The 15,614-nt window shown below is 39.5% G+C and overlaps 1 protein-coding gene across 3 annotated transcripts in view; it reads right to left on the bottom strand.

Moving 5' to 3' along the window:
• Positions 1-15,614, bottom strand: part of TNNI3K (TNNI3 interacting kinase) — a 340,568-nt gene that overhangs the window by 238,363 nt on the left and 86,591 nt on the right. For all 3 annotated transcript variants that reach the window (XM_078156719.1, XM_078156718.1, XM_020968575.2), the window contains exon 6: positions 8,101-8,199. In XM_078156719.1, coding sequence (XP_078012845.1) covers positions 8,101-8,199 — 99 coding nt within the window. The remainder of the gene's footprint in view (positions 1-8,100; positions 8,200-15,614) is intronic.

The following is a 15,614-nucleotide window of genomic DNA, read 5'->3' as shown; positions in this document are numbered from 1 at the left end:
GCAAAACCCATCCATTCGTGGGATCGTAGTCCTAGTGTGGGAATGGGCTTCAGAAGTCGGCTAGTCCAAATTCCTCACTGTATCAATGATGACAATGAGGCCCAGGGAAGTGAAGGGGGCCTAATATCACAGAGATAGTGAGCACACAAGGGGATATTTCAACCCTACTCCTCTGATTCCATGTTGGGCTAAAATACTGCAATGGAGAGAGGAAAGAGAAAAGGAGCCATGTTATCTCACTTAAAACAAAACAAAAAAACTCCAACTATGACTCTAAGGAACTCATTCCCTTCCCAAGTGTTTGTTTACTATTGTGAGGAGCCATCCTTAAATTCAAGGGAAGTCAGAGTAGTCCCCTTTACCTCTTGGGAGCCTAGCACTCACTAGCATATACAGTATACAAACTAAAGGGAACACCTCATAAATCTCAGTGATGAGGTTTATAAAGGGTAGGCACAAAGTATCTCTAAAATATATTGTCTATTAAGCCCCGTGATTATGCACTTTGGGAAATTTTGCCCACAATAGTAAACATCAACTCTTCTCCAGAGAAATAAATGAATGCGTGGTCACAGGCAGACATGTGAAGCACACTTCTTTCTAGCTCATGCACCATTCTTCTTGTCAGCATTCTGCAGGAGAGAACCATTGCAGCCATAAATTGCATTTGTGGTGCCATCCCTGGCAGGGAGGAGTCCAAGGGCTTATCATAAAAGCCCCATGCCCATTTTAGCATAATTTCACAAGACTGTGATGCTATGTTCACAGCAAGTAAACAACCTTATCTCCCCGCCCAACGTGTAAAGATTCCCTTTATGTTCCTGCTGAATGATGAGGTTAATCTCCAAAGAGGAAAGCTCCTCAGATAGCTTGCTTGGTGTACATCCTTGCTGCTACTGAACCAGAGAAGTGAAGAGTTTTTCAATCATCTCAGTTTTGGGAGCTGGCACGTTCCAATGCATTTTCTTTTCTTTTCTTTTTCAGTAAACAGTATTTCATTTTTTCCCCCAATTACATGTAAAGATAGTTTTCAACATTCATTTCTATATGATTTTTGAATTTCAAATTTTTTTCTCCCCCCTTTCCTCCTTCCACCCCAAGATGACAAGCAATCTGATGTAGGCTATACACGTGCAATCATGTAAACATATTTCCACATTAGTCATGTTGTGAAAGAAGAAACAGAACAAAAGGGAAAGCTACAACAACAAAAAAAGTAAAAAATAGCCTGCTTCGATCTGCATTCAGTCTCCACAGTTCTTTCTTTGCATGTGGATAGCATTTTCCATCATGAGACTTTAGGAGTTATCTTGGATCATGGTATTGCTCAGGAAAGCTAAGTCAATTACATTTGATCATCACACAATGTTACTGTTACCATGTACAACATTCTCCTGATTCTACTCACTTCTCTCAGCATCTAGTCATGTAAGAACTTTCCAGTTTTTTCCAAAATCTTCCTGCTCATCATTTCTTATAATATAAGAATATTCCATTACATTTATATACCACAACTTGTTCATCCATTACCCAATTTATGGGCATTCCCTCAATTTCCAATTCTTTGTCACCACAAAAAGAGCTGCTATAAATATTTTTGTACATGTATCCTTTCCTCTTTTTTATGATATCTTTCGGATACAGACCGAGTAGTTTTATTGCCCTTTGGGCATACTTCCAAATTGCTCTAGATTGGTTGCATCAATTTACAACTCTACCAAGAATGCATTCGTTTCCTAATTTTCCCAAATGTTTTAGAATATTTATCATTTTTCCTTTTCTGTCATATTAGCCAATTAGATAGGCATGATGTGGTATCTCAGAGTGTTTTTTATTATGCATTTTTCTGATCACTAGTGATTTGGACTTTTTTTTATATGCCTATAGATAGCTTTAATTTCTTCATCTGAAAACTGCCTGTTCATATACTTTGAGTATTTATCATTTGGAGAATGACTTGTATTCTTACAAATTATTTTAGTTGATTCTCTAGGTCTCTCTAAGTATACCATCATATCATCTTGAAGCAGCAATAGTTTTGTTTCTTCATTGCTTAGTCTAATTAATTCCTTCCATTGCTTTTTCTTCTCTTGTTGTTAAAGGTGACATTTCTAGTACAAAATTAAATAATAGTGGTGGTAATGGGCATCCTTATTTTACCCCAACATTATTCGAAAGACTTCTAGCTTATCCCCATTTCATATAATGCTTGCTGATGGTTTTAGATTGATACTACTTATCATTTTAAGAAAATTGTCTTTTATTCTTATACTGTCTAGGGTTTTTAATAGGAATGGGTGCTGTATTTTGTAAAAAGCTTTTTTTTTGCATCTATTGAAATGATCGTATGAGTTTTGTTACTGATATGGTCAATTATGCTAATTGTTTTCCTACTATTGAACCAGCTCTGCATTCTTGGTATAAATCTCAACCAGTCATAGCATATTATCCTCATAATAAGTTGCTGTAATTTCTTTGCTAATATTTTATTTAAAATTTTGCATCAATACTCATTAGGGAAATTGGTCTATAATTTTCTTTCTCTGTTTTGGCTCTTCTCGATTTAGGTATCAGCACCATATTCATGTCATAAAAGAAAGTTGGTAGAACTCCTTCTTTGCCTATTTTTCCAAGTAGTTTATATAATATCAGAATTAATTGTTCTTTAAATGTTTGGTAGAATTCACTTGTAAATCCATCTGGCCCTGGAGATTTTTTCTTAGGGAGTTCATTGGTAGCTTGTTCATGTGTCTTTTTTCCTAAAATGAGATTATTTAAGTGTTTCATTTCATCTTCTGTTAATCTGGACAATTTACATTTTTTGTAAATATTTATCTATTTCACTTAGATTGTCAGATTTTTGGCATACAGTTGGGCAAAATTGCTTTAATTTCCTCTTCATTGGTGGTGAATTCACTCTTTTCATTTTTGATAATGATAATTTGGTTTTCTTTTTTTCAGTCAAATTAAGAAAAGGTTTATCTATTTTGCTATTTTTGAAAATAAAATCAGTCATTAGTTGTATTTATTAGTTCCATATTTTTCTTACTTTCATTTTTAAATCTCTCCTTTGATTTTCAGAATTTCTAATTTGGTACTTAACTGGGGATTCTAAATTTGTTGTTTTCTAGCTTTTTAAATTGCATGCCCAGTTCATTGATCAGCTCTTTTATCCATGTAAGTATTTGGAGATATAAAATTTCCCCTAAATACTGCTTTGGCTGCATCCCATAAATTTTGGTATGTTGTTTCATTATTGCCATTCTCTTTGATGAAATCATCAATTGTTTCTGTGATTTGTTGTTTGATCCACTCATTCTTTAAGATCTGACTATTCAGTTTGCAATTAATTTTCATCTATCTTTCCATGGTCCTTTATTATGTGTAATTTTTATCTAATCATGATCTGAAAAAGATTAATATTTCTGCTTCTCTGCACTTGACTGTGAGGTTTTTATGCCCTAATATATGGTCAGTTTTTGTGTAGGTACCATGTACTGTTGAGAAAAAGTTACATTCCTTTCTATCCTCACTCAGTTTTCTTTATTCAGTCTATCGTATCTAACTTTTCTAAAATTCTATTCACCTCCTTAACTTCTTTCTTATTTATTTTATGGTTAGATTTGTCTAGTTCTGAGAGGGGAAGGTTGAGATCCACCACTAGTATAGTTTTGCTATCTATTTCTTCCTGTAACTCACTTAACTTCTCCTTTAAGAAACTGGATGCTATACCATTTGGTGCATGTATGTTTAATATTGATATTACTTCACCGTATATGATATATTTTAGTAAGATGTAATTTCCTTCCTTGTCTCTTTTAGTTAGATCTATTTTTTTTCCCTTTTGTTTTGTCTGAGATCAGGATTGCTACCCCCACTTTTTTTTTTTACTTCAGTTGAAACATCATATATTCTATTCCAGCCTTTTACCTTTACTCTGTGTGTGTCTCTCTGCTTCAAATGTGTTTCTTAAATAATATCTGGTAGAATTCTGGTTTTTAATCTACTCTGCTCTTTGCCTTCATTTTGTGGAAGAATTCATCTCATTCACATTCACAGTGATGATTCATAACTGTGTTTTACCCTTCATCCTATTCCCTCATTTTTATGTTTTTCTCTCTCTTTTCACCCTGCCCCTCCTCACTAGTGTTTTGCTTCTGACCACTGACTCCCCCAATGTGCCCTCCCTTCTATCATACCCTCCTTTTCTTTCCCCTTTCCCTTCCTATTTATATACTTTGCCCTCCTTACCTATAAGGGAAGATAGATCTCTCTACCTGACTGAGTATGTATGTTATTCTTTCTTTGAGCCAAATCCAATGAGAGTAAGGTTCAAACAATGCTTACCCCTTCCGTTCTTTCCCTCTACTGTAATAAATCTTTCATGCCTCTTCATGTGATATGATTTACCCATTCTGCCTCCCCCTTTCCTCTTCTCCCAGTACAATCCTTTTTCACTCCTTAATTTGCTTTTTATCATCACATCAAAGTCAATTTATACCCACACCCACTGTCTAAGTATACTTCTAATTGCCCTAATAGAGATACAGTTACAAGTTTCATCTTGCCATGAAAGCATGTCAATGGTTCAGCCTTATTGAATTCCACATGTTTTTTTTTTCTTTTCTGTTTACCTTTTTATGCTTCTCTTGAGTCTTGTAATTAAAGATCAAATTTTCTGTTCAGCTCTGGTCTTTTCATCAGAAAAGTTTCAAAGTCCCCTATTGTATTGAATATCCATCTTTTCCCCTGAAAGATTATGTTCAGTTTTGTTGGACAGTTTATTTTTTGGTTGTAATCCAAGCTCTTTTGCCTTCATCATATTCCAGTCCCTTCAATAAATCCTATGTTATCCTGACTGCGGCTCATTGACATTTGAATTGCTTCTTTCTGGCTCCTTGCAGTATTTTCTCCTTGCCCTGAGACTTCTTAAATTTGGCCACAATATTCCTTGTAGTTTTCATTTTGGGATCTCTTTCTGGAGGTGATTGATGGATTCTTTCAATGACTATTTTACTTTCTGGTTTTAGGATTTCTGGGAAATTTTCCTTAATAATTTCTTACAATATGTTGCCTGTGCTCTTTTTTTTTTTTATCATGGCTTTCAGATAGTCTAATAATTCTTAAATTCTCTTTCCTGGATCTACTTTCCAGGTCAGTTGTTTTTCCAATGAGTTATTTTACATTTTCTTCTATTTTCACAAATTCTTTTGATTTTGTTTAATTCTTGATGTCTCATAGCTTCCACTTGCCCAAATTTTAGGGAATTATTTTCTTCAGTTAGATTGTGTACCTTTTTTTTTCCCATTTGACAAATTCTACTTCTAAAGGAATTGTTTTCTTCAGTCAATTTTTGTGCTTTCTTTTCCAAGGTGTTGACTCTTTTTTTCCCCATAGTTCTCCTTTGTAACTCTCATTTTCTCCCATTTTTTTTCCCTCTGCCTCTCTTTCTTGAGTTTTTCAAATCCTTTTTGAGTTCTTCTAAGAGGACTTTTTGGCCTTGAGACCAACTCATATTCCCCTTTGAGGCTTCACATGTAGGCATTTTGACAGTGTTGTCCTCTTCTGAGTTAATATTTTGATCTTCCCTGTCACAATAGAATCTTTCTATGGTCAGGGCTCTTTTTTGTTTTACGCTCATTTTTAAAAGTTGAGCTTTGCTCCTGGGGTACAGGGGACACTGTCCCAAACTTCTTGCACTGGGGGCTAGGGATCTGGCCACTGGCTTTCTGATCTGGGGCCTATGGGGCTGGTAGCTTATGTACTGCACTAGGGTGGCCTGGCCTAGTCATACCTGTTGTGCCCTGGATTCCGAGGCTCGCAGTCTGCCTGCTGCACTGGGGCTGGAGGCCTCACAACTGGCCTGCTGTGCCAGACTCACAGAGCCTCGGTGGCTGATCTGTGCTGTGCTAACAGTATCCCACTGGTTTGCCCGGACAGTGCCTGCACTGGGCTGCTCTTTCCTGTCACCCAAGTGAGGCAGACCTTTCCTGAAATCCTTCTAAGTTCTCTTAAGCAGAAAAACTGTTTCACTCTGTCTTTTTGTAGATTCTGTCCAGAATTCTTTTAGAGGCTTGATTTAAAGTTGTTTCGGAAGGAAACTGGGGAGAGTTCAGGAAACGTCCTGGCTTTTCTCCACCATCTTGGCTCCACCCCATTCCACTTCATTTTCAATACCTGACTCTTCAGTGCTCTAAGTAACACATCACTGAGATGAGAAATCAACTCTGGCTGGAGGTTATGCTTCCCAGGACTGAAAGTGCCCAAGCATGTGCCTGTTTCTGGTGGCAAAAGCAATAAGGAACAGTCAAGTACACAAAGAGAGGCTTGCTCTTCACTCTAGGATTCTCCTGAAGGGAAGTGAAGTCTGTTTCCAAAGACAGCAGACTACCCTTAAGTAAACCAAAGACATAAATGGAGAAGGATGAAATGGGAATGGCAAAGCATATTCTGATTTTGTTCTCCAGGAGACTGGTCTTTGGGGTTTGACCTGGCTTGTATTTCCTTATTCGCTTACTTACAGTTTAAGGTAAATTCCAAGGAGAAAGCTTTGACTACTCTCGCTTTCGTCACAGAACATCCAAGTGAATCGGGAAGTATAATGGATGGGTGGGTGGATGGGTGGGTGGGGTATTCGGTTTCATACGGAAGATGGCAGACTGTGAGTCCAAGTCTTTTCTCATTTCACCAAATGGCATGGTGATATCTCCTGATGACTGCGTCTGCCCACGCAAAGTGAAAATCTGAGCCGAGAAATTCATCTGGATAACTAGGCACTAACGCCTGAAGTGGAATGCAGTGAAGACGGGCGAGGTTTCCTTGCTAGCATCATCTGGGTGATTGTCCGTGACAGCTGAATGGAAGCATTTCTCAGTTGTTGCATTCTGCACGTTCTCCTAAGTGACGGAGATGAAGAGACGTTTGATGAACTGGAATGTTTGCGCGCGTCCGTACTCACTCTAAGTTCAGACTGACCACAAGAAAGCATACTTAATTCACCACTTCTACTCAATTTGTTTGAAGTGAGGTGAGAATGGTGGACTCCGTGCATTTTGGGGAGGCTTCTCAGCACCAGCAATCTGACCTATGGGCAGACAGGAGGTAGCGCTGTCCCTCTCACTGAATTTTCAGGTCTGTCAAATGCTATTCAGGTTCGGAAAGCTACCTGAGTTCATGGAATGCAAAAGGCATTATGAAGGATTGTTGGACAGAAGAAGCTGAAATCATAGCCCCACTTCCCAGGAAGCCCTTTGAAGTTAGTCAATGTTCAAAAGGGCCTGAAGGCCTTGGGGATTATCCCTGGCACTGTCCTCCTTCCCATGGCTTCTAGGAAAGGTTCCTCAGTGTGTTTGCACGGTGAGGTGACCCAATAGCTCCTCTCAATGGAGATACATTTCCTGGGACATCTAGGTCCCTCTCAATCTAATGACTAGCCCCTTCCACCCTGTGGTTCAAGTATTATGTTGTGAGTCTGTCTTTCCTCCTTTTCAAGGGCATCTGAATCTACTGCAATAATGAGGAGAGTCACATGGAGGTGGGGGTGATGCATGTATGTATGTGTATGTACGTGTGTGTGTGCCTGCGGGTGTGCTCGTGTGTATGTGTGTGCGTATGTGCGTGTGTGTGTGCATGCATGTGCATGTGTGCATGTGTGTGTGTGCACACATGTGTGTGTGTTGTGCATTTCTGTGTACACCTTAATGCTAATATTACCATCCCCTTGGTTTATGATCTCCAACTTTATACTGCTCATACAGTTGTTTGTGTCTTGTCTCCCCTGTCAGACTAGGAACTCCTCAAGAACATGGAACATATTTTGCCTCTTTGCATCCCTAGCTCTTAGCACGGTGACTAGGATATAGAAGGCCCTTTATAAACACTTACTGACTGAATGACTGACCTGTGCAAGGATGGGGAAAGACTGGCAGTAGCTTCAGAGTAGCCTGAGTTCCTGGGAAGGGGACAGGGCAGAACAGTGATGCTAATCATCCACATCACTATATTTATGTCCAGATGTTTTGCCTCAGTGGTCCTTACCCCATCTTTTCCAAGAGAACCAAAGTAATGGAGAACTGTATCACAAAATGATGACCAGTTTACCTGCTCATGACCGTAGTACACTGCAATGTGTAGAGGGGTGAAAAAGACCGCGTCTTGGACATTTACATAGGCTCCGTGCTGTAGCAGGATGTCAGCAGCCTAGAAAAGGGGGCATCCAAGAGAAGACCATGTCAGTTCTGCAGATGATACAAACCCTTGCTGTTTCAGCTTACACCTACCACGTCCTTGTAAAACATGTAACCGGAGGTGATGAATCCATTGCCTTTCATGAAAAAGTAGCTCAAAATTAATAGTTCCTCCCACCAACTTTCCATCTCAAAGTGAATGAATCAATCCATGGAAAAGCAATTATTAGGTATTTACTATGTGCCAGGTATCATGCTTCTGGTATTCAGAGCAGCTAGTCAAGACAGTGATGACAATGCTATTTTTCCTCTTCACCAATTTCCTCAGGGCACAGTCAGTTCTTTTGGGGGGATAGTGCATACAGGATACACATCTTGAGGAGAGCCACTCCATCCCTGACACCATCAGCCCCAAATGCCGAGCCATTAGTTGCAAGGCAGTTCAAAAGTCCCAGCAATATCAATCCTTTCAGCCCCCACCACCAATTCTGCTCTCAGTTTACTCCAGAAGCCATGGACTGGAGAAGCAATCCTTGACTTGACCTAGCAACTTTCTCATCAAATGTGACAGTCCCATCTCCCTCAAAGCTTATAAACAGCTTACAGAAATACCTAAAACCAAAAAGCAACATCAAAGTTCTTGGAATTTTTGAATGGTTCCGCATTCTGTATAGGAGTGATTTTATCAAAGGAAATTATATTAAAGAAGATAAATTATCTGATTTTTTTGCTGTACCCTAAAGACCAATCTGCTTTTTTCTCTGACTTATAGCTGAAAATCTATGTTGTCTCCCATATCAGAATGTGAAATCTTGACAGTAGGGATTCTCTTGACTTTCTCTTTATCTCACAGTGCTTTGCAAATAGAAAATGCTTGACAGATGCTTTTCCACCCACCCATCCATCCATCCATCCATCCATCCATCCATCCATCTATCCACTCATTCTTCCATGAAAATAATCATATTACCTCCCCTTATAATAATACAACTGCTCCTATTTTCTCATCTCATGGAATTTCAAAGCTTAATCCAACCACCATATTTAACAAAGGAAAAACAATAAAAAACAAAACAAAAAATCTATCTGAGGATCAAACAGGTTAAAATGTTCTGCCTAATATCACATATTAAATTAAAGACAGAGAATGCATATAAGGATGAGTTAGGATCCATGCCTTCTGATTCCTGTTCAAATGTTCCACATATAATTCCTGAATCTTCCTGCTGAATCTTATGGTTTTCATTTCTGAAGCTTGTAGAAATTATCCTCTCTGTCACTTGAAAAGAGAACTAAAATGGTGATTGTCCTTCATGGACTGAGAAATGTTTGTTATAGTAATTGGGTTTTCTGGAGAGTGCAGGGAGACGAGTAGGGTTTTTTCCTATTGAATCTGAAAATCTTGATGACATGGGATCCACAACTCTGTATATAAAAACAATATTGCTGATCCACAATCAGTGGCCTTGTGCCTTGTATATTCTTTTTTTTCTCTCCAAGAGTTTAGGATACATTTGTACTGGCCCAGTAGATTTTGGTGTGTTTACTCTTATGCATAATAGTACTGGTTCTAAATGAAGTATTACTGGTATTCTTGAGAACTTTCCAGATGACCAACGTGATGTCAAATCCATGACCAGATCGTCATCAAAAACCTGTTTTAACCAATTGGGCTAATTGGCCCAAACAAGGAATGCAAAGGGACAGGAAGAAATCTGCACAGGGGCTCTTTCAGATTAAGTCAGGAAGGAAAATTTAAGAATCATTCATGTGAAAAAAAACCTGATGATTTCTGATTCCCCAAAGTTTGACCTTTGAGACCCTTAACAGGATGTGGCAGAGATCAAGGTAGATGAGAGCCCTTTTAGAAAGTTTCATATTTTAAATTTAGCATAACGCTCAAATGGAAGACTTAGCATGAATTTTTATTTTAAAAGGACTTTGTGAAATGCTCACATAGAGAGCCAATTTCCAAGGCACAGTTCCAAGATGTACTTCATTCCAAAAGATAACTGCTCCAAGGCTTCAATAAATAGTCCAAAGTGGATTTTTTTCTAAGTTTGCACTTGCCCATCCATTCAGAAGGTCAGCCTTTCAGCTGAACATCTATTAATTATGAAATGTTGGCCTTCTGAACAATTGTCAAAATATGAGCTTTACCGAAACCACATTGGGCTATCAATGAAGTGCAGGGTCCTCTTAGTTTTGTTTTAAAATACCAAGAAAGCCTTTACTGCTGAAAGAAAGGCTTCAATCCAATGTGGCTTAGGGGAAAGAAATAATAAGGAGAATCCAGAGACAAAGAGTCTAGTCCTGGTTCTGCCAAGAGCAGGAATTAGGGACTTGGAAAAGGCATTTGCTAATCTCTCCGGAGGCCAGTTTTCTTGTCTGCGAAGTGATGGATTGGACAATATTTCTGGTGTCCTTTTCAGTCCATAAAGGTATGTCAGAATTATCTAGAACAATTCAACATTCCTTGAATAGGAATAAAATCTATTTGAAGAGTTTTTTGTGAGCTTAGAATATTTGGCAAGTACTTTAGAATCTTACAAGAGAATACAGCTATTGTTACCTAGAATTAGAAGGGGAGATTTTTTTTTGTTTTTGGCTAGGCAATGGAGTTAAGTGACTTGCCCAGGGTCACACAGCTAGCAAATGTCAAGTGTCTGAGGCCAGATTTGAACTCAGGTCCTCCTGACTCCAGGGTTGGTGCTTTATCCACTGCTACACCTGGCTGCCCCTAAAAGGGGAAATGTTTTAAAGTAACTTTTTCCCTATAAAGATTCAGAATTAAGCTTATGGGTTGCACAGTTTGTCCATCCCTTCTCCCAAAGACAAGGCTGACCTAGGACTGAAACCCACAGAAAATCCCAGCTTTCATTTGGTTGGAAGCGAATAACAATATTCAACTTTCATGTGGAAATGTACGATTTGTGAATCACTTCGCATAAATTTGCTCACGTGATCTTCCAAACAATAAGAAAATACAAATGGTACTACCCTGTTTTCTTTGACCCTATTTTATTCACCTTCTGTTCACCCTTTATACTATTTCCCTAGGCGAATTCATCAGCTCCCATGTATTCAATCACCATCTCTACACAGACAATTCTCGGACTCATTCATCTCCCCGACCCCTCTCTCAATATCCAGTCTTGCAGCACAAGCTGCATCTAGACTGGGTGCCTTGTAGACACCTTAAACTCAACACACCCAACATTGGGCTTATCTCCCTCCCTCTCTGCCTCTCCCCTCTTCCCAACTGTCCTCTTGTAGAGAGGATCACCAGCTTTCTGGTCATGCAGGTTGGAAACTTAGGTGTCATCTTCATCTCCTCACTCTCTCTCCCCACCCCATAACCAATTGATTGTTGAGTTATATTGTTTATAACTTCATAACATTTCTCCTCTGTGCCCTCTTCTCTCCTCGGACATACCACCACTGGGGACGCCCTCCTTATCTCGTGCTCATAATGGCCTTTTGGTCAGTCTCCTTGTCTCCAATCTCTCCCCACCCCCATCCACCCTTCACTCATCTGTCAGTTTGGTCCTTAAATGCAGAACTGACCAACTTTATTCAATACGCATGCTTTCTCCTCTATTAGTCATAAGTTCCTTGAGAGCGGGGGCTGTCTTTGGCCTTTCTTTGTATCATCAGCATATAACACAATGCCTGACCCATAGAAGGTGTTTAATAAATGATTGCTGATTAACATATAAATGAGATGCAAGGTGAACTTGGAGGGGAAAGGTCTACAACTGGGGCCGGAGTGGGGACCAACAAAGGCCTTGTGCAAGAGGTGCTTGTACTGGCTTGAAGAACAGAATTTCCCAGAAACAAGTGTAGAAGTTGTGTGTTCCAGGCATGGGAGACAGAAAATGCAAAGTAATCAAGATGGGACATGGATATGTGAGGAATGGCAAATGGGCCCATGTGCCTGGATCATAGAATGCATGGAGGGGGCTCTTGTGCAATGAGTATGGAAAGAGAGGAGGGAGACGAGTGTTAAATGGCAGAGACAACGGGGAGCAACAGAATTAGGGGCTGACATGGTCAGACATGACCTTTAGGGCAGATGGGGGGGGTGGGTTTGAGGCTGGGAGATTAGTCTAAACTAGGTTTTATTTATTTTTTAATGAACATTTCAACAGCCCAGTCTGTTATGATCTGACATAAAGAGCTCTTTGCAGTTAAAGTGAGTCCTTCAATTCAATACATCCTTATATTCTTGTTTTTAAGTCCCTGGTAATAAATTCCCACCGGTTTTAGAGATGGCCCAATGAAGGTTTGCCTATTTACATCAAAATTATATCTTGCTTCCAATAGGAAATATGCTTTAGACAAGAGCCATAACAATTGGTTACAAGCTTTAAAGTTTCTGTTTTTTAATTCACTCAGAACTCTTTCTTACAGTATTATCTATTTTTTCCTTAAATGTACCCACTTCTTGACATTCATTCCAAATGTCACCATTTCAGGAGTGAATCCTCAATTGTGCTGTTACAGAATCTTTTCTCTTAGTGCTGGCTGACTGTTTGATGTAATGACTTTTTTCACCTGACATAGCTGTAATTAGGCATTTATGTATGAAGACCTATTAAAAAAATAGCTCTTCCAGCCTCCCTTCAGAAACGAGGTGCTTTTATATGATCCTTCTCTTATTAGCATAGGCTAAAATTAATTCGCTCTTGCAGCTCACTCAGAAAATGTTCCATCAGAGTACAGCTGTAGCTGAAAGCTCAAAGAGAAGGGCAAAAGATTAAAGGCTAGCTGGCTGGGAGCCCTTACGAGCAAGAAGTTCACATAGACCACCTAAGGTTTTGTTACTCCTTTGTAAGGGCTTTAAGCAAGAGGCAAGAGATGGAGGAGGAAAAGAGAGGTGAAGCAAAATGCTAGAGAAGAATGAGCCCTGATGTGCTGTTGTTGAGAGGATGAGCCGTGTGCATCAGCCTCAAAGGAAGAAGAGGAGGCGCTGATGAGGAGAAATTGCCTCAGAAGGGAACCATTACCTGCCATCCCTTGTCTCAGGACTGTTGTCAGGCTGGCGAGAAGTAATGGAGTAAAGTGCTTTGCAAGCCTCAAAGAACAATAAGACGCCAGCGATTGCTGCCTCTATTACTATTGTTTTCATGATTATTCATTATCAGCCGGTAGTCACCAGACATCCAGCCTGCTGACAACTTTATTCTCTGAACCTTCCACTATCCTCTGACTGAGCTCTCACAGTGTCTATAGAACAATACAGGGGAGTGCTGGTAAACGTTTAACCACCAGCCTCTGCAGGATGTATGCACAAACACTTTTACATTCAATCTCCATTATTCACGAGAACAAGTCTAGATGATCAATGAAACAATCAATGGAACTTGGCCGATTTCTGAGGGGTAAATGCCCCACCACAAATTTCTCAATAGGCTGAAGTCTGTTAGAGTTTCCTCAAGCACACCTCAAAATAATCTCTACTTAAACTGGGGAGTAATTTACAGGAAAAACTTGGGCAACGACGTGATGATGGAAATGGACTCAAAACTTGTGAAGGCACACAGCTTGCTCCCTACTGTTAACCAAGAACCACCATCATAGCTCACATTCACACAGCATTTTAAGGTTTGCAAAGTGATTTATGGATGTTATCTTTCTTGACAAGCTCATCAGCCCTATAATGTGGATGCTGTTATACTCTCTATTTTACAGATGAGGAAACTGAAGATCATAGAGGTTCACTGACTTATTCATGGTCATATGAGTAGTAAGTTTTGAGGCAGAATTCAAATCCTGATCTTCTTAGCTCAAAATCCAAGGTTTTTGAAGATCTATACCTGGCAGGTTAGCAATGCAATTGGCCAGAACAGGGATTGATTATGAAGGTACAACTTGGGAATTGGGATGGGATGGTGGGCATAATGAGTTCATCTTGGAACAGGTGAATTCCAAATATAGATATCCAGTTTTGTTGGGAGGAGCCCACAATTCTGTAATATGCATATGTCACACATGCTACATCCCAAACCAGATTAAAACATCATGGGGAAACATTTAGCAAAACAAAGAAAAATAAAACAGCCATCATATTGACATGTGGATTTCTAGGTCAATATGCCAACTGCAATGTTGTTTCTATTTGACACAACTGCTGTGGTGGATATGGGCATAGCTTTGGACTCAGGAAGATCTGGGTGCAAGTCATGTCTCTAATATATTCTAGCCATGTGTCTCTGGCTTCTGGGATTCATCTTCCTCATCTATAAAATGAAGAGGCTGAAGTAGATCATCTCTAAGGCTATTACTTCCAGCTCTAAATGCATGATCTTAAGATATACTTTCAGTGTGACTCTGGACAAGTCACTGAACCTCTTAGTCACTAAGTCACAAAGGAGTTGCTAATCTGTATCAGAGGAGTAACTTTCCATACTGAGAGTTCCTAACTGATTTTTTTTAATCACAAAAATCCATTCAAATTTAAGACAGATATGAGTTCTATCAACTTCAAATCTATATCTCCCCCCTCTCCCCTTTTTTTGTATTTAAACACAGTTCTTTTTGTGGACAGGTCTTCCATGTTCATTACAGTTTATAATTAACAAAATTGTAACAGCTTAGCTTTGTTTTTGGCGATTTTACCCCATTTACACTCAGGATTCTCACTTGGTGAGAGGGAGGCATCCTTATCTCCTGACAGTCCCTTGTCAACCCAGGTTTCAGTCCAGTGAGGTTTCCCTGATCTGGCTCTTTCTTTTCTTACCAGAGACACTTTCTCAAAACCACTTTGCAAACCAAAGTGCTTTCAATCCACTTGAAAAGGCAACCATTAAATGTACTCGGAAGGTAAGGTGGAGTCAACAAATGGAGCATAAGGGAGAACATATAAAGATCTGGTCTCTGAGACAAGGCAAAGCGATAAGAATCCTTCTAACAAAATGAAATCGATGATTATTGAATTTCCAGCAGGGGAATTAGAAAGACAAAGACAACTCTAACAATGAAATCTCAGGCCCCAGCGTTAGGCCCCTTACATCGCAGAACTGGCACAGCCACAGAATATTTAATGCTCCTTTTTTCCAGCTGCCTCATTAATTAAGGCAGGAAGCTCACAATATGATGAACTGCAAGATACTAACTTAATTCACTGAAAGGCGACAGATGCAGGTAATCAATCGCCTTCAGTAAAGACTCTTTATTTAAAAATACAATAGCGAGTCCATTGGTCTGCAAGAATTTCAGAAGCCAGACAATCAAATGGAAGAATCCATAGCTGCAAAAATGTTTCCAATGATTATGAGGCACCGGGGGATGGCAGGTGTAAGAATCAATTAGAGGAGATGTGCTTTCTCCAGAAGGAGTAGGCTCAGGGTCTGGGATAAGTGTCTCCTTGTCAGACAACTAGTATGAGGACAGAAAACAGAAGGCAGGGTGGAGGTAAACTCTTTA

This window comes from Phascolarctos cinereus, unplaced genomic scaffold (genome assembly GCF_003287225.1).
Source record: "Phascolarctos cinereus isolate Bilbo 61053 unplaced genomic scaffold, phaCin_HiC Scaffold_5;HRSCAF=322, whole genome shotgun sequence".
In the NCBI taxonomy this organism is placed as follows: Eukaryota; Metazoa; Chordata; class Mammalia; order Diprotodontia; family Phascolarctidae; genus Phascolarctos; species Phascolarctos cinereus.
This window is presented reverse-complemented; position numbering and strand designations above follow the sequence as displayed.